Below are 23196 nucleotides of genomic sequence, written 5' to 3' on the forward strand. Positions count from 1 at the left end.
ACGCTCTTGCAATTAGGAGAGGATGACAAACACGGAAACATGTGCCCCCGTTGACGTCATGGAACGGAAAGGGGTGGCCTCCTGCTGCATCACATCCACGTCATATGGCGCACGAGGGAAGTTACTGTGGGGGAGCAATTTCTCCACTGGGCAACCATCGGGGAGGGGCGGGAAGAGCGAATTGGTTCAGATCCAAAGAATGGCCACCCATTCTGAGGAAAATCTACAGGGATCCAACCCTTTCTCCCAAATTGTATGATGCCCCTCATCAAGTGCAAAAAGAGGCGGGCTTCATCAGGGACCAGGACTGAACGAGATACGAGGAGAAAGAGAAGCCTCGGCTCTTGGGGGCCGGCTCTTGAGGGAATCCGCGTGCTGCGGGGCATCTTTGGAACGCGGGCCTTCTCTTGAAGAGGCTAGCTCTCTGGCCATACTCAAACATGGCTGTCTGCACCACCTGTGCGACTGAGATCCAACCTCCCCGCACCAGCCCGGGTCCAGGTACCTGGAACTTAAGTCCGATCAGTAACCGGCGACTAGACGGGGTACAGGTTACCCGAGCGCGCCCCCGACCGACGCACCGACCTGCGCGCGAACCGCGGGCCAGATGCGTGCGCGCTCCCCCGGACGTCTCCGGAGCCGGCCGGGCGTGCGCGTTCCCGCGACGAGCCCAGCCGGAAGCTGAGGAAGGCGACCGGGCAGCGCCTGAAGGTTCCCGGGAGCTCCCGCCTCGAGCGTGGCGCGCTCTGTGATTGTCGCCGAGGGGGCTGGTCCCTGTGCCACGAGGCGGGGCAGGAACACGGGTCCCAGAGGAACCACGACTAGCCGAAGGCCGGGGAGATTTCGGGCATTAGGGTGGGCGACCCGCACAGGCGTGTGGACGCACGCGTCGTTAGGGAGGACGGAGCGGCGTCCCTGGTTACGGGGTCAGGCAAAGGGCAAAGGGCAGCGTCCAGGTTGAGCGAGAGCGAGCATTAGTAATGGCGGCGTCTGGGGATCCCGGGAGGCCCTGGCAGGAGGAGGAGGAGGAGGCAGCAGCGGTGGTGGTAGTGGGTTCCTGCATGACCGACCTGGTCAGGTTAGTGCGGGGCTGCAGCGCAGGGTCTCGGGAGCGCGAACCATACTGTGGTGCCCGGGCCTCGGATCTGTGAGCACCCACCATGGAACTTTCTTGAAAGCTTCAGGTTTCCACAGCAGGACTTCTGAGGTGGGAAGGCAGAATTAAAGTGTGTGGAGGTCAATGACAGGGGAAGGGTCGGGGCCGGGGAGGTGGGAGGGACGCTGAATGAAAGCCTTGATACTTCTAAAGACAACCCCCACCCCCGGGGGACCCCCAAACATCTGCACCTGTTTCCTTGGCCAGGCTGCCCCATGACATTTTAACCTCTGAGAACATGATGGACCTACCTCACAGGGTAGTGAGCACAAAAAGTGTTTTGTCCACCAGACCCAACTGGGTATTACTGGATTGAAGACATGTGAAATAAGGCATTGAGGCAAACAAACACCTTTTCACTCGATCGCTGTAGTGTTTCATATTTTCAGTTTACTTTTATGTAGAAATGTAACCATGGGTCAACCTTTGTGGGGAACCTAGTGTGAATTCAAAATAAATAAAGTTACAGCCACTAAAAACTGATCAAATAGTGCTAAGTGAGAATAGTCGAGTTAGGACAGAGAGGCTGTAGAAAAGATCCTTCTGCTTTGTCGTCTGTTTTTATGAAAACAGCTTTCTAAGCATAAAAGCAAAATACATTATAGAAAAAAATAATTCAGGTAGTCCCTTAAAAAGTCAGGCCATCTAATTCTGTTTATATTAACAACCATATTTCTCGACAACTAAATGTCATCAGTCCCTAAACTTTTTTCCAGAAGATAACAAAGAACTTTGAAATAAGGCCTTGGGATAATCAAAACAACCAAATTCTTCCACCAAACCATCTATATCTACTTTAAAAAGTTGGAGCCTCATATGTCCTACTTAATCTTGCTTAAAATATTTATAAATTATTATCGGACTCATCAAGATGGCTATGAGGTAAAGGTGCCTGAATTAAGCCTGATGCCCTGAGTTCAGTGCCTGGAGCCCAGCGTGGTAGAAGGACACTCCATATGTGATGTATACATATGTACACGATAGATAGATGATAGATAGATAGATAGATAAGTATATATTTTCAAATTACCAAACACAACATAAAAGGTAGAATTAAAAAGACTGGGAGAGGCAAGTGTAATTGACAGAAACCTTGGTATGCTGAGGGGTTAAAGTTGAGAGCATTGGATCACAACCACCTGTAACTCCTATTCCAGGGGACCCCACACCTCCAAGTGCATTGCTTTCCTACAGAGAGTTAAAAGTTAAAAAAAAAATCATTTTTATAAATTTAGCAATAACAGAAGAGCTACAAATAATTAAATTTTACATAAGCTTGTGTGCGGTGCTGGCTGATGAACTCCATCCCCTTGCATGGCTAATGAACACGCACAGCCTTTGATGTGATTTTGAGTCAAATTCTCACTCAGCTCCCATGCTGAACTTGTACCATGAAACTCAGGCGCTTGACCTTGCTATCCTGCTGTAGCTGGGATTGCAGGCCTGCCACACCAAGTCTGTCTCTTAAGTTCTAAATTTTACTTTTTCAGAAATGTTTGAGCTGCTACCTTGTCCTAAGTTATGCCAAGGCAGGCATGACTTTCTGTAGTGGCAGACAGTACAGTTGGAGACCTTGGGTGAGGAGGCTTACATATATTTTTCTAGGGGAAAAAATCAGCACATCTTCCTGTAAAGCTCCAGATAGTTAATGTCTTAGTTAGGGTTTTACTGCTGTGAACAGACACCATGACCAAGGCAAGTCTTAGAAGGACGATAATTAATTGGGGCTGGCTTACAGTTTCAGAGGTTCAGTCTATAATCATCAAGGCAGGAGCATGGCATCATCCAGACAGGCATGGTGTAAGAAGACCTGAGTTATACATCTTCATCTAAAGGGTGCTAGCGGAATACTGACATCCAGGCAGCCAAATGAGGGTCTTAAAGCATACCCCCACAATGACACACCTACTCCAACAGGGCCACACCTTCTAATCTGTCATTCACTGAGCTGAGCATATGCAAACTGTCTCTTCACTCGTATCTCCCATGTGCTCCGGAAAAGCTGCAGACTAACCTGTCTGGATCCCTGTGTGTAGGCTTTCGTCCTCTTACTGCCCATCCTAATTAACCTAATCCCCGTGGTGCTTCTTGAAGAATAGATAAAATGTGGCGGTCATTTTATATCAAAGTAAGGACTGTGGTGGCTGAAGAGATGGCTAAGCAGTTAGGAGCACTGACTGCTTTTCCAGAGGTTGTGAGCTCAATTCCCATCAACCACAAATAGCTCACAACCATCTGTAATGGGAACCGATGCCCTCTTCTGGTGTGTCTAGAAACAGTGACAGTATAGTGTACTCACATATATAAAATAAATAGATCTTTAAAAAAAAAAAAAAGCATAGGGAGTATATTTAACTTTAGAAATAGTTCCATCAAGAACATAAAAAGGTTAGGGCTTGTTACTGAGTTGTCGGGGACATGTTTAGCATGCGCAAAGTCCTGGGCTCAGGCTGCCCCCTTCTGAGATTTTGACCATCCCAGGCTACAGACAGCCTAGTGTCTTCTAAGGTGATTATTCTCCAGACTGCAGAGTGTGAGGGACAAGCACAGATGGAGGCTAACTTTATGATGTCAGGATTTTAAAAATTCAAAAGTAGAGAAATTTCAGGGGCTATTGATCCCAGCTCCTCAGTTATAGATAGTAAGCCAATGCTGGGCGGTGGTGGCACACGCCTGTGATCCCAGCACTCTGGGAGACAAAGGCAGGTGGATTTCTGAGTTTGAGGCCAGCCTGGTCTACAGAGTGAGTTCCAAGACAGCCAGGGCTACACAGAGAAACCCTGTCTCGGAAAAACCAAACCCAAAAAAACAAAAACAAGTAAGCTAAGGTCTAGAAACTTACATTATAGATGATAAATGTCCTAATTTCCCTTGTTGTTTTCTTTATAAAATATTTGAATTACTATTTTTCATGAGGCACCAATTAAAAACAATTCCCTAAACTAATAATTTTCATAGATTTTTCTTTAAAAGTTTTCATGATCTTTTTTTTTTTTTAAGCCTACAAACATACCTCGTTTGTAGAACCCTGCATAAAATTGAGTCTGGCTCTGTTTGTTAAATATGTGTCATATTAGTGCCTACTACTGCTGAAACAATTTTCCATATATTTGATTGACATAATATTATTACAGCTCTGGAGGCCCTAAGTCTGGCTTAGTAATCACTAAACTAAAATCAAGGAGTCAGTAGGTGAGGTTCCTTTCTGGGGGATGTTTTTTTAATGTTTATAGCTTCTCTGTTACTTTTTCAGTCAAGTTTCCTTCATCTTAGTAGCAAGCAATGGTTGGTTGAGTCTCACATAGCATCAGCTTAACTCAGTCCGTATGCACTATATGACCCCTTGTATTACACTGATGCCAGCTAAATAACTCAAGATAATCTCCTTCTCTTATTGTATCTTATTGGCTGTTCACCACCTAAGTACTCTCTTGTTGTATACAATATATTTCTAAATTGGAGAGATTACAGTAGGAGCATGTTTTTAGAACATTTTGCTCATAGTGTATACAAGCATCAAATAACCTTACCCTGCCACTTAGGGAACCTTTGGGTCTTCTCAGCCCACCCTCACTCATATCTACATATGAAGTGACCAAGAGCTTATAGCTAGCTCACTTCTGATCACACAGCCAGTCAGAGGCATAATGAAGGCTAGAACCCAGGACTCCCAGACTTATCTTTCCTTCCTGTCATTCTACCTCTAAGAGACCAATAGTACTGCCTTTTTGTAAAAAGTCCATGTGGAGATTTGTAGTCTCTGTATTCACTTTATCTTAGACACAATATCTTAGACACTGATGAAGAATAACTAAAGATCTTCAGATCTAAAAATATTATCTTCATTACTTCATTACTCTCATTTTATTCCTGCATTTAATGTAGCCAGACTAGACACCATGACTGTACTATAGAAGCACTTTAGAAGTAAAACCACTTCACTAAGCCTTTTTGGAAGGCATCCAAGTCCAACTCACTTTATATATTGCTGTGTGCCAGACACTGCTAATTCTATCAATGAGCATTTTTTTTAATTTATAATTTTAGTTTTCTATGTGTAGTAAGCTTTATGTAGTAATAATTCTTAAAACTCATTAGCTGATCCAGTTGACACTGGGTGATGCCCACTCATGTTTCTCATCATCCTTTCTTCTTGAATACTCCTGTCTAAGGTTTCATGAGGTCTCATGTTGTATCAAGCATGATGGCACATGCCTGGATCCAGCACTTGGGAAGCGGGAACAAAAACAATCTGACGTCAGGGTCATCCTCAGCCACACATGGAGTTTAAGACCAGTCTGTGCTACATGAAACCCTCCCTGCTTTCAAAAAGGTTTCATGTTACAAAGAAAAGAGAAATCAAATCTGGTCTTAGGAGAGATATGAAAATACGTGGTAATTTTTTATATGTTCAGTTTACAGACTTCCATTAATCATAATCCATTAATCATTAATCATACTTTAAGTCCCTATTTTTTATAACAAGTATATCACCCATTCTTTTCAGTCATTCAACTAATTTTTATTGCATTTACACTATGTACCAGTTTCTGCCCTGGGTAGAGAAGATACACAGACAAAAATATCTGCTTTGTAAAGGTACAGAGAGACAGTATCAATGAAAATAAGCAAATCATGTGATATGCTAAGTTAAATGCTAGAAAAGAAAATCACACAGGGGGTTAGGAATACTAAGTTTAGATCCCCAGTCAAAGAAAGCCTCACTGAGAAGTGGAATTTTGCATAAATACCTCAAGTAAGAAAGACATGAGCCACACATTAACTAAAGACCATACGTGACTGATGACTACTCCAGGCAAAGGAATGGTGTGTATGCAAAGGCCTTGAACAGTTAACAAGAAGGATTGCAGTATTTGAAGAAAAACAGAGTGAAGGTTGGAGTTCACAGTGAATCTTAACACTGAATTATACACTGGATGGATAAAAAGCCATTGGATTTGAGTGAAAGAGTGACATAATCTGACTTAGACTATTGTAGGGTTCCTGAGACTGAGGACAAGAGTGAAACAGAGTCCAGAGCAGTCACATTTGGAGTTGATCTCAGGAACCTAGCTAGGTAAGCCTGGAAGCACTGTAGGTGAGGAACAGCAGGTATTTGTAATTGTGTTTAGAAGGGAGTGGAGCTAAAAGGATTTGCTGAGGGTAACAGGCCAGAGATTACTCCAAGTTGTGTGACTGTGACTGCAAGGGGAATTGATCTTTGCAGAGAGATGCAGAAGATTGTATCAGGAGCTCAGGGTTGTGTGACGGTTGAAGTACCCATTAGACATCTGACCTATTAAACTGAAGAGGTCAGAAGGGCAGATATAAGTTTGGCATTCAGAGAAGTACAGTCTAGAGATACAAGTCTATAAATGTGTCATTGGTGTATAAATAATATTTAAAGCTATGAGACACGATGAGATCACTGAACTCCAGGAGTGCTTCAATATTTTGAGGATACACTTTATTTATTGCCTCCCTTTGAGCCTATGCAGTCCCCAAAGGTAAGTTTAATACACGTTTCCAGAGCAATTGACTGTGATGTCACCTAACACCTATGATACCGTTTTATGTGCTGCTAATGAGAAGAGGTAGCTTCAGAAAAAAACACTCAAACGTAACTTTGAACTTGATTTAGCAAATCAGAAGATGATTGCTTAATTCTCATAAGACTTTAAGTAGATCCTGGAATAAGTGAAGTAGTGACCCTAGATTACTTTAAAAACACCACAGTGGAGAGTACATATTGCTCTTCCATAGGTCCCAAGTTCAGTTCCCAGCACCCAATTTAAGTGGTTTACAAACCACCTGCATCTCCAGCTTCAAGGGACCCAGCGCCCTCTTCTGGCCTCCAAGGCCACTGCACAAACCCAGATACACAATTTTTAAAAAGAAAAGAAAGAAAGAAAAAAAAAAAAAAACTTGGCTTAAAGAGATGACTCAGCAATCAAGACTACTTGTTCTTGCAGAGGACCCAGGTTCAGTTCCCAGCACCTACACTAGATGGCCCACAGCTGCCTGTAACTCCAGTTTCAGGGGGCCTGAAGCCCTCATCTGTCCCTCACTGGCATCAGGCATACCCTAGGGGCACACAAACTTAGAAAGCAACACTCTCCTGGTGCTGTACCGTCGAGTCTTATGAAAGAGTTCTGGCAAAGTAAGGGGGAGGCTAACGGAAATTGCCTTCTGATGCTTGTTTTGTAGTCTGAGTCGGACTAAAGCATATTATCATATGGTAGGAAAATAGATAGGGAATCTCCTTTAGGTCACATTTTCAGTAAAGTAAAAATCAAAGGACATTGGTGGAAAAAATCTGACAATTCCTAGTGTTTGAGAAAAATAATGCCATTCTTTATGATGTCTACTTTTTTAGCTTTAAAATTTGCTTTTAAGTTGTAAGTCATATTTTAATTTTAAAATATATTCCTGTCACTTGTATTCTGTAATGCCAAAAGAAATCATCCATGAGAAATTTGCTAATTTTGATACCTTCAGTGAAAAGAGATGCTTTAAAAAGTGAATTCCCAGTGACAGGAGCTAAGCCGGGTGTAATGGCACACACCTGTGATCCCAGCACTTCAAGATGGAGGCAGCAAACTCGGGTGTTCAAAGCCAGCCTCCATTATTCAGGGAGATCAAGGCCTGCTTGGGCTACATGAGACCCTATCTCAAAAAAGGAGAGAGGAGGCAGAAGGGAGGGCAGGTGAGCTGTTCTAAGCCATCCGTCTGTCCGTCTCTGTCCGTCATCCTCATAACTCTTTTGTGTTCTGGGGAGAACAAAGGTGAACTCCAGCGACTTTTGCTCCAGTGTTTTGATGATTTGTATATAATATTAAGAGAGCGAGGGGGCTGGAGAGATGGCTCAGTGGTTAAGAGCTCTGGCTGTTTTTCCAGAGTACCTGGGTTCAATTCCCAGCAATCACATGGCAGCTCACAACTGTCTGGAGCTCCAATTCTAGGGGATCTGGCACCTTTAAACATACTTGGAGGCAAATACCTACTCTAGCTGCTTTCAAGGCCCCTGGCACACATACAGCAAAGGACTGCCTAGTCTGGCCTCAGTGAGAGAAGTCACACCTAATCCTCAAGAGACTTGAGGCCACTGGGATTGCAGAGGCCTGGAGGGTGGGGTAGGGGTGATGAGGAGACATCCTCTTGGAGACAAAGGGAAGGGGCAGAGGGGGATGGGATGTGGAACTGTGGGAGAGCAGACCAGGAGGGGGTAACAACTGAACTATAAAAAAATAAAAGTAATAAAACTAAATAAGTAAATAAATCTTTTAAAAAGAGGAAGTGAAAAGTATGCTAGACACTTGGGGTACTACAGTTAGTAAAGCATGATCCAAACTCTGGAGCAAGTACTTACAGGTTCTCCCAAAGCAGGGAAACCTTACAAAAGGAGAGAGCATGGAGATGGAGGATCCGAAATGATCTGAGATGACTCCAGGACAGTCCCTCCGTTCTTCATCCTTAATCAAACCTTCCGAATCAATATAACTTTAATCTCTATCTTTAAAGCCTTGGAGGACAAGCTTTCTTTATATTATATTAGAGGCCATGACAAATTTATAAGAACATCTTTGAGCATTCATATGAGCATTTAAAACTTTCAGTGTCTTTGCCTGACTTCACAGTTATTCTGTGACTAGCTTGACTTGAAGCATGTCTTATGCAGCTGCAAAAGCCAGCTACAAACTATCTTTGTATATGGTTGGCTTGTGGTCTGAGTAAAACTTGAGGGTTTGGTTGTTTTTCTTTTAGGTCTGGGGTTTTTGTTTGGGTTATATTGTTTTACTTTAGTTTTTGGTTTGTTTCCCAAAAACATCACATGTTAGGTACTGGCTTTTCCTTTTGTGGTTGGAAAGAATCTTGAAATACAATTCTGTAATATTGCACAAAATAATTTGTACAATAGTGTGTGTGTGTGTGTGTGTGTGTGTGTGTGAGAGAGAGAGAGAGAGAGAGAGAGAGAGAGAGAGAGAGAGAGGGAGAGAGGGAGAGAGACAGAGACAGAGACAGGGAGACAGAAGGTCTAAGAATGTTGTCCAGGCTGGCCTCATACACAAGGGTTTATTTCAAGTGATGCTCCAAACTAGCTAGAACTATGCTACCACAGCCAGCTACAAATTATTTTTACAATATATTTATATATGGACATATATTTTACCATATTCTGATTTAGAGTCTTCATTTTCAAGTGAGAAAGAAAGATATGTTTTTCAGGTACCTGAGTTTTCAACCAAAGATCTTACAGAATCTTAGCTTTGAAGTTCATCAGGGCCACCTCAGATGGTGCGAGCCTTTAAGTGGGATTTTAAGAGATTCCAACATAAAAGAGGTAAAGACAGAAGTTCACAGTCAGTGTGAATTATATTACAAGTTAGAGGACAGCCAAGGCGATGAAGAGTCCTGTCTGTCTCAAGAGTGCTAAACAACAAAAACTAGCAACGGTGTGCCTTTAACCCCAGCACTTGGATGGCAGACACAGAGGGTTGCTGTGAGTTCCCAATCAGCCAGAGGTGCATGGTAAGTCATGTGCATGTCTGAAACATGAATGATAAAGATAAAGTGCATTTTCGTGTCTTCAGAGATAAGTTTTTCTTTGGTTTTCTGTTAAAGCTAAAAGAAAATAGATGAACATGTTATCTAAAATAAGGATAATAAGTATCCTGGGCAGTGGTGGCACACGCCTGTAATCCCAGCACTTGGGAGGCAGAGGCAGGTGGATTTCTGAGTTCGAAGCCAGCCTGGTCTACAGAGTAAGTTCCAGGACAGCTAGGGCTATACAGAGAAACCCTGTCTCGAAAAAAAACAAATCCAAAACCAACAAAACAAAACAAAACAAAAAGTATCCTGTTTGTACTTGGGATATCACAGCACCTGGCTTAAGATAGCCACTTAGTGTACATGGGTGGAGTAAAGGAATACATGCTTGCACATCACACCCTCACTCATTCCTGAAGCTATAATAGAAGACCTAAAACTGGGTAATTCATAAAGAAATGGGCTGGCTCCCTGCTCATCCTCACCCTTGCTCACGAGGTCTGAAGCTGTGGTGTTTATACAGGTCCACCAGTCCAAGCCAACTTCGTGTGCCTGGAACTTTATATACCTAAAAATTATGTTAAAGTTACTTATGTATATATGATGGATTTGTCTTTCTAACTATAGCCACACTTATTTTCATTTATAATGGATGTATTTGGTGCTATTTTGTTAGTATATTTAGTCTAGAATTGCTGTCTTCTCCTGCTCAGCTCTACGCTATTTTCTTTCTGGTTTGTCTGATGTTAATAAAGCTATCCAGAGTTATTGTAATTGATATCTGCCTAGTGTATCTTTTCCAACCTTTAGTTTAACTATTAAATGTGTTCTATAATAGCACATACCCAGAGTTTAGTCTTCTGAGAATTTGCGAGGTTTTTTTTTTTTTTTTGGTAACTATAATTTTTTCTTTCTACTAGCAAATATAATCAGTTCACATTTATTATATTATGATGTTGAGTCATTTCAGATATTTTTACATAAACTGCTCCAATAGAAATACTAAAAAGACGGCAAGGTACCAAACCCACCCACATTAACTATTTAATGTCAGATTAATTTCAAACATTTTTACATAAACAGCTTTGTAGAATATTGTTTGTCATAATTTTATTAAGATTGTACAGCACAACTAAGATACTTTTGTAGAGTCGGGTGGTGGTGGAGCATGCCTGTAATCCCAGCACTCTGAGAGACCCAGGCAGGCGGATTTCTGAGTTCGAGGCCAGCCTGGTCTACAGGGTGAGTTCCAGCCAGGGCTACACAGAGAAACCCTGTCTCGAAAAAACAAATCCAAAAAAAAAAGAGATACTTTTGTGGAATAACAGAATATTAAGATGAAGTTAACTGTTCATATTTCACATGGAGTTAAATGATTTCTTCTGATAGATTACATTTTAAACAAAAAGTGATACATTCAAAGATTTAAAAAGAAACATATATTTCAGAGTATTCTGTCCATTTGCAATTTTTTTTCTCTGAGCTCTAGAAAAGAAACACAGTTATTTGGCTTTTTCATCTCAGCATTTAGATTGTTTAAAAATGTAACTGGAGATAGGCCTGGTGGGTCAGACCTGTGATCCCAGCAATTCAGGAGGCTAATTAGAGCAGGAGGATAATGAGTTCAAGTCCCACCTGGGCTACAGAGTAAGTTTAGGGCCAGAGCCTGAGCAGCTTGATGAGACCCTATCTCAGAATAAAAAGTCAAACGAGGCTAGACACAGTTCAGTCTGAGGGAGTGGCAAATCGGGAGGTCTGAGGAGCCAGTCGTGATGCATAAGGGAGGCTGGCCTAGACTAGACAGCTAAACTGTGGCTTGAAAAAAACATAATGGTCAGAAATTGCTCAAAACATGATGGAACTCTGGTGTGTAAATAGGTCCTAGGGTCTGTAGGTGTGTCTGTGGATACCTTAGCCATACCTGCTTTATGTTAAACCCTAACTCTGAGCTAGGCATGCTGGCACGTACTTGTTATACCAGCACTTGGGAGGCAGAGGCTGAAGAATCAAGGAATGAGGGTCATCCTTGGCTACATAGAGACTTTGAACCCTATTTAACCATGTGGGACACTGTCTCAAAAAAATTCAAACAAGCAAATAAATCCTAGCTTTGCCATCTTTTAAGCAAACATGGGATGTTTTTATACCTATGATTCTAATTCTTATTACGGAAAGGAAATGACTATAATTTTTCATGGCTTTTTTGTAATGATTTCTTGAATTGATGTTCATAAAAAATATTTGGTGCAGTACTTCCTATATGGTAAGATTCAAGAAATAGTATCTGCAATTAATTCATTGCTTCAACAAAAGTTTGTTGAGGCAGGGTGTATATGGGAATAATCTTAGCTATCAGCGTACAGAAATGAGGATGACTCATGATATGAAAGAAACTTCACAGACGACTAGAGACCACAGGCATGGTACCTAGTCCACCCAGACTGATGCATCACAACTTCTCAGAGAGGCCATAATGAACTCACTTTAAAGGATGTGGACATCTTAGCAAAAGTCAAGGCACAGGCAATAGGATGTGTGAAACAGATTTAAAATATACATAAAACTCTAGGAATAAGCCACCATTATGAGAAGGAGGCAGATGCTGCCTCTGGAACATGAACTTATTTACCTTCATTAACTTATTCACTTTACATCCTGATTGCAGCCACCACCCCCCAAGTCCCACCTTCACACACTTTATTCCCCCTCCCCTTCTCCTGAGAGAAAGGGAGACCTCTCATGGGTACCAGCCCCCACCCACCCAGCAGCGCCGCCACCACCACCACCTCTACACGCCAAGTTTCAGAGAAACTAAGCTTATCTTCTCCCACTGAGGCGAGACAAGGCAGCCCAGCTAGAAGACCCACAGGCAGGCAACAGAGTCAGAGACAGCCAAGGTTCCAATTGTTAGGGGACCCACGTGAAGACCAAGCTGCACATCTGCTACTTATGTGTAGGGGGCCTTGGTCCAGCCCACGCGTGCTCTTTGGTTAGTGGTTCAGTCTCTGGGAGCCCTCATAGGCCTCAGTTAACTCTGTAGGTCTTCTTGTAGTGGAACATGAACTTATAAAGCCAAAGAAGTTGTAAGGCAGAGTAAACTACAGGTTTTTGTAAGTATAAATCTGTTTCTCTTTGTGTTTAATTGTAGTTGCTACTTAACATGTTCAGCATTCTGAATATCTACTATAATGGTCAAAAATTTTAAAATGCTGATTGTCAAAACACAATAGCATAAACACTGTAGCATTAGCATTGAAAGACCTGAGTTAGTTTAGCCCTTATGACAACTATGAGCTTTTTTGTGGGGGGAGGGGGTTCCAACAGGGTTTCTCTGTATAGCCCTGGTCACTCTGTAGACCAGGCTGGCCTTGAACTCAAAAAAATCTGCCTGCCTCTGCCTCTGCCTCCCAAATACTGGGATTAAAGGCATGTGCGGAAACTATGAGATTTTTGATAAGCAAGTACTTTACCAAATTCTTAACCTTCCCCCTTAAAACAGAGGTAATGATAATACCCATCTAATCTGCTTTACAGATATTTAATGTTAATTTAAATATAATCAATTCTTGATTATTCACAATGCCTGTTCAACCTGCTTTCAAATATATGGTTAACTTCAAATATAATCAGTTGTTGATTACTTGTAATAATGGAAAACATGACCACCCAAAACCAGAAATAGTAGGTAAATGAAAATTTAATAATTAATTCTAAAATACACTATTTTTCTCATGATTTATCCTTCTAATTATATTTTGTTAAGGATGAAATTAAAAATCCATTTTTTATTGCTTTAAACTACACCAGCAGATGGCAGGAAGATGTAGCCCAGATAATTATAATATGGTGACAGAAGTCATTTTGGAATTTAAATTTTTACTATAATTAATTGGCAAAATAGAAAATAAAGCATTGGTTCTGTAGTTATTTGTCTTTGTCTTGTGTTTCAGTGTCTATTAACTGTATCTGTCCCTAGTACCTAGTATATATGGGTCTGACTCTCATCTATTCATATGGTCTCCTTTTACCTGCATGTCCCTCACCTCAGAAAAAAAGAAAGGCTTATTTTACTCGACATGATGATTTCCATACCCATGAATTTTCCTAATAAAGGTATAATATCATTTTTTGGAATTGAGGAAAACTTTTTGTGTATGTATCCCACATTGAATAAATGCATTCTTCTACAGGCAGGCACTAGATGACACCCTTACTTGGCACTTGTAGATAGCACAGCAGTAAGCATGTATATTCAATGGTAAGCTGACGTGACTCTTTGAGGATATACCTAGAAGGGTCACAATCATTCATATGGTTATATAAGATCATATATATAACAATGTGCAAATTGTTGTATGAGTTATATAAATATACAAAGTGTTGTATATAAATAAAATGTTCTCATTTTCAGTGAATTTAGAAGTAGCATCATTAACTTTGCCTTTCATGAGATTCTTGTGTCTTGCCATTCTCCTTTCTGTCCCCTTCATCCGAGCTTCCTACTGTATAGGACCCTCATGGAAACCTCTGTCATCTGTAGCTGTCGGATCCTTACTTCCTAACTCCCAAGTGCACACTTATTCCCTTTGCTCTCTTTCTCTTACAGTCTCTAGTTACAGAATTGATCCACTCTCTACCTCTGTATTTGAGCTTCTATTATTCCTCCAGGACTGCTCTTGGATGAAAGTAAAGAGTGAGCAGAGATAATGCACGCACACAGATGCATGCACATGCGTGCACATGCTGTACGCACACCAAAAAATGATACTGGGGAGTAGTTTTTTAGGTATGTTAATATTTTGAGCTACAAACCTCTCCCAGCACACTATATATTCAGATCTTCCATGCTACCTTAGAAGAGTAAAATCAGTATGTCCATCTTGTCCCCATTATTCTGATAATTACTTCTGGACTGAGATTAAAATGTTCATCTTATAATTACTGTTCCATGTTGAACTTTTCATAACTGGCTTTCTCTTCTCCTTTGGCACTACCCTGCAGACTCCCCTGCCTACATGATATTGTGTTGCTGTTATGTGCAGAGGCATCTGTCATCTAATCTGTTGCTGTACGTTTATTTTAAGGTGGAACCTATTCATACCCAAACACTCCTCACCCTTTGTAATAATGACTACCAAACTTATCCCCTCAACATCAGTAGAAATAAGTAAAAAACAACTTCTTCAGATAGTGAAAGCAGGCAACATGGGAGAGGAAAACACACAGTCCTAGGAGCACATCCCTGACCCCAGCAGAAAGGGAAAGCTCAAGAAATATGTAAAATTAGTAATCCCAGAGAGGTAAGTAAACAAAGTTCTTAGTTTGGACAGACTAAGAAAACTAGAATGTGTAGCGGGATACTGGCAAAGGAAGGAACTAATGAAGCAAAAAAAAAAAAAAAATTTTTTTTTTTTTTGGTTTTTTTGGATTTGTTTTTTTCGAGACAGGGTTTCTCTGTATAGCCCTGGCTGTCCTGGAACTCACTCTGGAGACCAGGCTGGCCTCGAACTCAGAAATCTGCCTGCCTCTGCCTCCCAGAGTGCTGGGATTACAGGCGTGCGCCACCACCACCCGGCTGCAAAATTTTTAAAGTCCCATACAATCTACTGCAAATGCCAAAGGGACATGAATAGAGAGAAACTCAACTAAGCCAGCAACTCCTGGATCAATATAAATTGATCATTTTCCAGAAACTATACAAGAATAGGAGATTAGCAAATTCTGTCCAACCAGAAACATTGTTAAACCTTTGGAACCTTTGGAACAGTAAAATAACTCGAGATCCCAGGACCACAACCTAGTTAAAGGGGTAAATCCATCCTCCAGTAAAGACTACTTTAGACCCATCCTAACATCTCAACAGCAACATTTAAAAGGATCATGATAATCCACAATTTGTTTAACTGCAAAACAGTCAAATGCCCTCTAGAGAAACCAAAATGGTAAGATAAACTGTGATATCTGCAAAACTTAGCATCTAATCAGAAATCATTAGACTTTTGAAGAATCAAGTAAATATGGTGATCCATAACCAAGAGAGGAAAAAGGGCAATCGGAAGACAGCAATAACAGAAACATTGGAATCAATACCAATGTTAAAAGAGCCATAAATAAGCTCAGTAAATCAAAGGAATGGGGAAATGCATAGAGCCTCTCATGCCCAGGAGACAACAGTCTAAATTAAGTGTGATTATAGTCTAAAAGGAAGAGAGAGAGACGCAGAAAGTATTTGAAGAAATGATAGCTAAAATTTTTCCAAGTTTTATGAAAACCTGAAATTTTAATTGAGAGATTAACTCTAAACAGGATAAATAGTATAAAAGCACATTCTAATGAAATTCAATGCAAACCCATTACAAACAAAAAGCATCAGAGGAAAAAGATACATGGCATTAAAAAAGCAAATGTTTAGTTCCAACTTCTTGTCAGAAACAGGCGAATAATGAAATGAAACTTTGGGGGCTGTAGTGTGTGGAGTGGGGTGGTGTGCGCATGTGTGTTCAGATGTATGGGCATTCAGAGGCCAGATATGCACATGTGTGTTCAAGTATATGAACCTGTGCATGGGCATTCAGAGGCCAGACATGCACATGTGTGTTCAGATGTATGAGCTTGGATGTGGACATTCAAAGGCCAGATAAGACATCTACTACTTTGCAACATTTTGCCTTGAGACAGTGTCTTTCATTGAATTTACATTTTCAGTGAGGCAAGCTGGCTAGCGAACCCTCAGGATCTGCCTATCTGCCCCCATGATCCAATGCTGAGGTCACAGGCACAGGCAAAATGATTGTGTGTGTGTGTGTGTGTGTGTGTGTGTGTGTGTGTGCTCGCAAATGGCACGATAAGGATTTAAACTTGAGTCTCAAGTCTTCATGCGTGCAGAACAAGCTCTTACCCACTGAGCCACCTTTTCAGCTCCTGAAATGAAACCTCCAAGTGCTTGAAAAACAAACTATCGGTACAGACTTCTATGTCCTTTATAGTTTAGAGTCAGAGGCCAGATATGGTGGCACATGGCATAATCCCAACACTCAGTAAGCAGATCTTGGAAGATCACAATCTCTAAGCAGGTCAATCCACACAGTAAGTTGGAAGCCAGACCTTGAGCTACATGGTGAGAATTTGTATAAAACATCAAAGAAAAGATTCCTTTGACAATCGTATTCGTTATCTATGTATCACTTGGCCACTAATCATTTAGTGTCATTCTTGTTGAGCAAACTGACTATCATTGCATAAAAGTACTGTGTTCAGTTAACCTTTGTGCACCCACCAAAGGGCAAAAATGGTGGTGATGGCAATTTTATGGCAGAATTTTATGATGATTTTTCTATTTTGGCATTGTTAATTGTTAGTTTCTTCCTGTGCCTAATTTACAAATCAAACTTTATTATAGGTATTCACGATAGGAAAACCATAGTATATATGAGTTGGGTCTGGTTCTGTCCATGTTTGTAAGCATCCAGTATAGGCAGAGATGTCTTAGAATTTGTTGTGGAGATGACTCAGTGGTTAACAGAGACTGCTGCTCTTACAGATGACCTGAGTTGAGCCCAGCGCCTACCTTAGGCAGCTCCCAACCGCCTGTAACACTCGCTTCAGGGTAATACAAGCTTTACTGGCTGCGGATACTAGCACTCATGTAGGCATACACACATATACAAAATTAAAAATAAAAGCAAGTCTTTAAGAAAACAGCTTATTGATTCCCTATGAGTAAGGAAGAGCTACCATGTCCACATAATGTCTCTGAGCCTATTGTCAGAACGCACCCGTAATCCCAGCCAGCACTCAGGAAAGAGAGGAAGGAGGAACACTGCAAGTTCAAGACCAGCCTAATGTACATAGTGCGTCTCAGGTCAGCCAGGCTACATAGTAAGGCCCTATCTTAAAAACACAAAAAGAAAACGGTAAAGAAGACTTCTGATCCAGAAATTTAGTGGTTTTTGTCAGAATGAATAATAATAAGAATTTTAATTGGACAGAGTTAACATGATAACAGGAGGCAGCATGTGATCAGAGATTCAAGAATGAAATAAGATTTGCCAAATGGTGACCTGGCAGAACACCGTAACACACTCATCTTTATTGTCTTTCTGATCACCTAGCTTTTTCCACTTTAACCAGTTAAATCAGTTGAGGTCAAACATGTGACACTAAAAAACTGACCGCCTCTGTTTGGTGTATGTTCTACTCTGAACTTGAGGTAGCTACATCTTAAAGCAAAATGACTCTTAGATAAGGTAGACAAACCATTGTCAAAACAGTTAACTACTTAAAACGTAATCGATAGTTTATTTCTTTAAAAAAATCACTTGTATGTCTACAAGTTCAGATTAGAAAAAAATGTGTTTTGTTTTGTTTCATTTTGTTTTGAGACAGTGTCTTCCCTATGTAGCCCCAGCTGTCCTGGAATTATGTAGATCAGGCTGGCCTCAAACTCACAGAGATCCCCTGCCTCTGCTTCCTGAGTGCTAGGATGAAAGGCATGTGCCCTGCCACATGCCCAGCAGAATGCAATTTTAATTAGTAGGTTAAGAGCTTTTTACACACAGAGAAATATATGTTACTAACCTGATTGTTAGGTTATGGACAAATATACATATTTCTGCATTACAGTGTAATGTTTCAATGCATGTGTTTATTTTGTAGTTATCAGGGTACATCTATTATTTTAGAGTGTACAATGAATTACTTTTCACTGTCATCACCATATTATGGGCAGAACACAGGCAGTTAGTCCTCTGTCTTAGTTAGGGTTTCACTGCTGTGAATAGACACCACGGCCAAGAGAAGTCCTAGAAGGGGCAACATTTAATTGGTGCTGGCTTACAGGTTCAGAGGTTCAGTCCATTATCATCATGGCAGGAAGCTTGGAAGCATCCAGGCAGCATGGCACCTGAGAACCTGAGAGTTCTGCATCCTGATCTGACTGCAGGCAGCTATGAGAAGGGTCTCGAAGCCCACCCCAACAGTGACACACTTCCTCCAACAAGGCCACACCTCCTAGCAATACCACTCCTTAGGGTCAAGGATATTCAAACCACCACATCCAGTTGTGGCTTTGTAACAAATCCCACCTCTCCCCTGCGCCTCTGGTAACTTCCTTTCTACTCTCCGTCTATGAGTTCAGCTTTTAGGTTCCACAAATCAGTGAGATGGGTGTTTCTCACCCATCCCAGCTTATTTCACTTACCATAGCGCCCTCTAAGTTCACTCGCGTTTTTGTGAGTGACAACTTGATTTTGAAATTATACTTAACCTTTAAATGTGACATACACAAATGCTGAGGAGAAGAGAAATGGCTGAAAAATACAGGCAGCGGGAATAATTAGTATGAATTTTAATTAGGTATTAACTAATGTACAATCTCTTATCATAGAAGCTTCTAATATGTCAAAAGCTTTCAGCCAAAAGAAAGGGTCAATGCAAAAACAAAAAAGCAACGTGCATCTTGACTTTTGCTGAGGCAGGTATTAGTATAACTTCTTTGGTTGAAAGACTTGTCATCTTCCAATCACCAGGTCATCTCTTCCTTTGGTTCAAATAATCTCTTGAGAACCTGTAACAACCACCTCATTGTCAAGAAGTTAAAAGCAATTGATAAGTTGTTCTGGTAACACCTGTCAGTGAATTCGCTGTGAGCACAAAACCCTGGCATTTCAGGAGTTGACAAGTATTATTAAACTGTTTTGCAAGAGAAGAAGCTGGTTCAAAGAGGGGAGAGCTGTCAAGATAATGAAATCAGTAAGTGGGTCAAGCCTCCTGCTTCAAACACCATCCTCTAACACGGTGCCTCTCACGGCAAGGATGGCTTTCTTTCTGTCCAATTCAAAAATGCAACATTTTGTAAGCTATAAATTTGTTCTCCGTTTAAATATGTCTTGTGCATGTTTTTGTCTGTTGAGATTCTTCTCTTTCAATCAAAAGTTTATACTATTTTAATTTTTATATGGTAGCAACCTTGTTTCTCTTTTTCTTGGTCTTCTCCCCACACACTCTCACCACCCCCACATCGAGCATCTTAATTTGTGTCTTTGGCATCTAGCTAAGCTTCGTGTTTGAATTAAAGGGAATCCATGTGATGGTGCTGTGATAGTTAATCTTCATGTCAACTTGAGCAGATTAAGAAAAGCATAGGGCATTAGTATAGCACACCTTTGGGCGCATGCATGAGGGTGTTTCCAGGGAGGATCAACTAGAGGAAGTAGACCTGCCCTGAATGTAGACTACACCACCCCATGGGCTTGGGTCCTAGGCTGAATAAAGAGAAAAGGGAGCATATGCCACAGGCCCCTTCCTCTGCTTCCACATGTGAGCACATCTGCCCATTGTGAGCATCCATCTCACACTCCTGCCTCCACTCTCTCCCTACCTTGATGGGCACCTGTACCCTCACCATCAAACCATGAGTCAGGATTACTGCAGTTACCCTTGCACTGCTTATCACACTAAGAAGAAAAGATACTAGGTACTTTCTTAAACTTGACGTAACTTCCTGGTGAATTAGGAAAGTGTAATTAAGAGTAAAATAGAATTTACAATTTAGGAATACTTCTATTTATAACTAATGTTCCAGTTTCTCCTCTATTCCCTTTAAATTTATTTCTTTAAGAAACACTCAGATGCACGGTAAACTACTTACCCTGGATTACACATGAGGAAAGCACAATACAGAGGATTAAGAATACAGACTCTTAGACACACAGTATGCCAGGCCTTGGTCTGTTTGATGACCCCAGCAGATTCCACTCCGTTAGACAAGCAGCCTGTAGCCTGGTTCTCACAGACCACACTGCTCAGTACTCCATGACCATTTTTCATGGTGCCCTTTTTTTTTAATTTGAGCAATGCCTACATCCTTAAAAGGAAAGTCATGTTTTACAAGAGCCTAGATAATTTCAGGAAAGCAACAATCAAATTCTCTCCCAGTAATTCAGCGAATCGATGGAACAAGGTCTAGTTTTTGTGTTTGTGTTTGTTTTGTTTTGTTTTGTTTTGTTTTGTGCTGTTTGCCATAAGGGTAAATTTGTCTGGTAAAGAAACAACATGACAAAGCTGGGCGGTGGTGGCACACACCTATAATCCCAGCACTCTGGGAGGCAGAGGCAGGCGGATCTCTGAGTTCGAGGCCAGCCTGGTCTGCAGAGTGAGTTCCAGGACAGCCAGGGCTATACAGAGAAACCCTGTCTCGAAAAAAACAAATCCAAAAAACCAAAAAAAAAAAAAAGAAAGAAAGAAAGAAAGAAACATCGTGACAATCTTCCTTGAGATTATATGTGTCTCTTCAGTGTTTACTTTGATATGGCATAGCAGTGATTCTTTCTATGTTGAACTTTAATGAAAACATTTTCATCATTAACAAATGGGGGAAAGATTTCATTACTGATGCTTTGTCTTTCGTTCACCACTATGCATTTTTTACATCTTGTATCTTTTACTAAAATTTCCCAAAATGGACAGTTTTCCTCTGTTTAAATACCTCTAAAAACTTAAAGGACTTTTTTTTCATCGTGTGTGTGTGTGTGTGTGTGTGTGTGTGTGTGTGTAAAGCATTCTATATTCCAGAAACTCTCAACTCTGCACAGTTATGTCCTACCCATTACAGCCATTGTCTCCCCAAAGGTATGATTTTGGCATCGCAAAGGCTTCCTTGCAAGCCAAACAACAGAGTTCTGTGGTAAAGGCAGGTCCCAGGGAGATGACTAAAAACAAGATTCCCTCAACTATAAAAGTTCAGAGTTCTGACCTGAACTACCACCAACTTGTAAATAAATAATCACTACTAAGTACAGATAATGTATTAAAGAGCTAACACTGGCAGACCACTGGTGACAGCTTAGAGTCAATCCCTCACATGTTGGTTGGCACAACCAATTCTGAGACTTGTATGGTGTTTCAGTATTTCAGATGCTTAACGATACATTGAACAGCTGGTTACTTAGAATTAAGAAGTTTCAAAGATAAACCTTTTGTTTAAAAAGAATACATATTCTAGTGAGCTCTGTAAAGGAGTGTTGGGAACACAAAGGTCCTTGTGCCCACTGAGCACAAGGGAACAAGGAATGTTAAACACACAGGGCCTTCTTCTCAAAGGAGCAAATACATGTTTTCCAGAAGGCTGGGAGCGGATTTTGTTAACAACCTGGTAACCTTTTGGCTTTCCGTGGAGGCAGACCTCCCCTAAAGCACTTATCCCAGTCTCTTCCCTTCATAAGCTGTTGTTTATTCCTTCCAATTAATAGAACTCATCTTTGGGCAGGAGTGGTGGTTACATGTATTTTATAGCCCACTGACTTCGATGCTATCTCTGTCAGAGACCACAGTAGATTCTAGGCCTTTTAGTTAGAGAACATACCCTCACAGTCACATGTAAAGCAGTTTCTAAGTCAGCATTTCTCAACCTATGGGTCTTGACCCCTTTGGAAGTTAAATAACCATTTCACAGCTACCTAAGACTATCAAATATCAGATATTTACATTATAATTTATAACAGTAACAAAATTACAGTTATGAAGTAGCAACAAAATAATTTTATGGTGTGGGGTCATCACATGAGGAACTATATTAAAGGGGTGCACCTTTAGGAGGGTTGAGAACCACTGTTCTAAGAACGCTTTAGGCTTTATTGTATGCCTATATCAGACTAATTGTTGCCTGGAAACCTTTTTACAAATTGCTCTGTGTTTTAAATATGTTGGCAATGAGCTGCCTGCCATCAGACTTCCCAAGTCTCATTCAGGTTGAGAAAGTCGATCTGAACCAGGTTTCCATTCTCACCTCTTGCTGTGTGTTTTGTGTCCCTGCCTGAACACCTACAGGTTCCCCCTCAATGGAGGAAGCACGGGCAGGGGCTAGGGGGTCAGAGCAGGGAAGAAAGAGCCCATACAAAGATAATGGTGGCTGTGAGGTGCTGGCTGCCAGCCCTGAATTCAATCCTCGGGACCTACATGTTAGAAAGAGAGACCTGACCTTTGACCTCTATGGCCTGTCCTGAAGGATCTTAGCAAAGAGATGGAGAAGCTCTATGGAAGAAATAATACAGCAAGGCCCTATTAGTCTGTGTCCACAAAGAGCTAATTGCTACCAACAACGAACAGGTAGAGTGTGTGGAATCTGGAGTGGTATGCCTTAATTCAGTAATGGTTTCTTACTATATAGACTTAAGTGCATAAGTATCCAACATACAAAATGAAGGCCAGGTCTGATGGTACAGGCCTGTAATACCCCAGCTACCTGAGCAGGAGAACTCAAGGACTATCTGAGCTATAGAACAAACTCAGACTGCACATGAATCTGGCAGGACACTTGCCTAGCACGTATGAGGCCTTATGTCCAATCCTGGACTAAAAACAATGACCAGTAGAACACGATGTTTTGTTCCCCACCCTTCTCTGTTGGTGCCAGTCATAGGCTCACTTTCTATGTGTTACCCTTTTGTGTGCAACCTTAACAGTCACATAGTAAATGAAACTGTTGCTGTCAGCCA

The 23196-nt window shown here is 41.2% G+C and overlaps 2 protein-coding genes across 3 annotated transcripts in view; one reads left to right on the forward strand and one right to left on the reverse strand.

Annotated features, from left to right (window-relative positions):
• Babam2 (BRISC and BRCA1 A complex member 2) overlaps window positions 1-633 on the reverse strand; it is a 376664-nt gene extending 376031 nt beyond the window's left edge. The window contains exon 1 of the mRNA XM_052186334.1: window positions 506-633. The gene's annotated coding sequence lies outside the window, so the exon portion shown is untranslated. The remainder of the gene's footprint in view (window positions 1-505) is intronic.
• Window positions 634-743: 110 nt separating this feature from the next.
• The window catches only part of Rbks (ribokinase), an 83459-nt gene continuing 61006 nt past the window's right edge, over window positions 744-23196 (forward strand). Inside the window, exon 1 of one of the 2 annotated variants that reach the window (XM_052186338.1) lies at window positions 744-1078. In XM_052186338.1, the coding sequence (XP_052042298.1) occupies window positions 981-1078 (98 nt within the window). In that variant the 5' untranslated portion in view covers window positions 744-980. The remainder of the gene's footprint in view (window positions 1079-23196) is intronic. The other variant, XM_052186337.1, reaches the window with a different exon arrangement.

This window comes from Apodemus sylvaticus, chromosome 6, assembly GCF_947179515.1.
Source record: "Apodemus sylvaticus chromosome 6, mApoSyl1.1, whole genome shotgun sequence".
NCBI lineage: Eukaryota > Metazoa > Chordata > Mammalia > Rodentia > Muridae > Apodemus > Apodemus sylvaticus.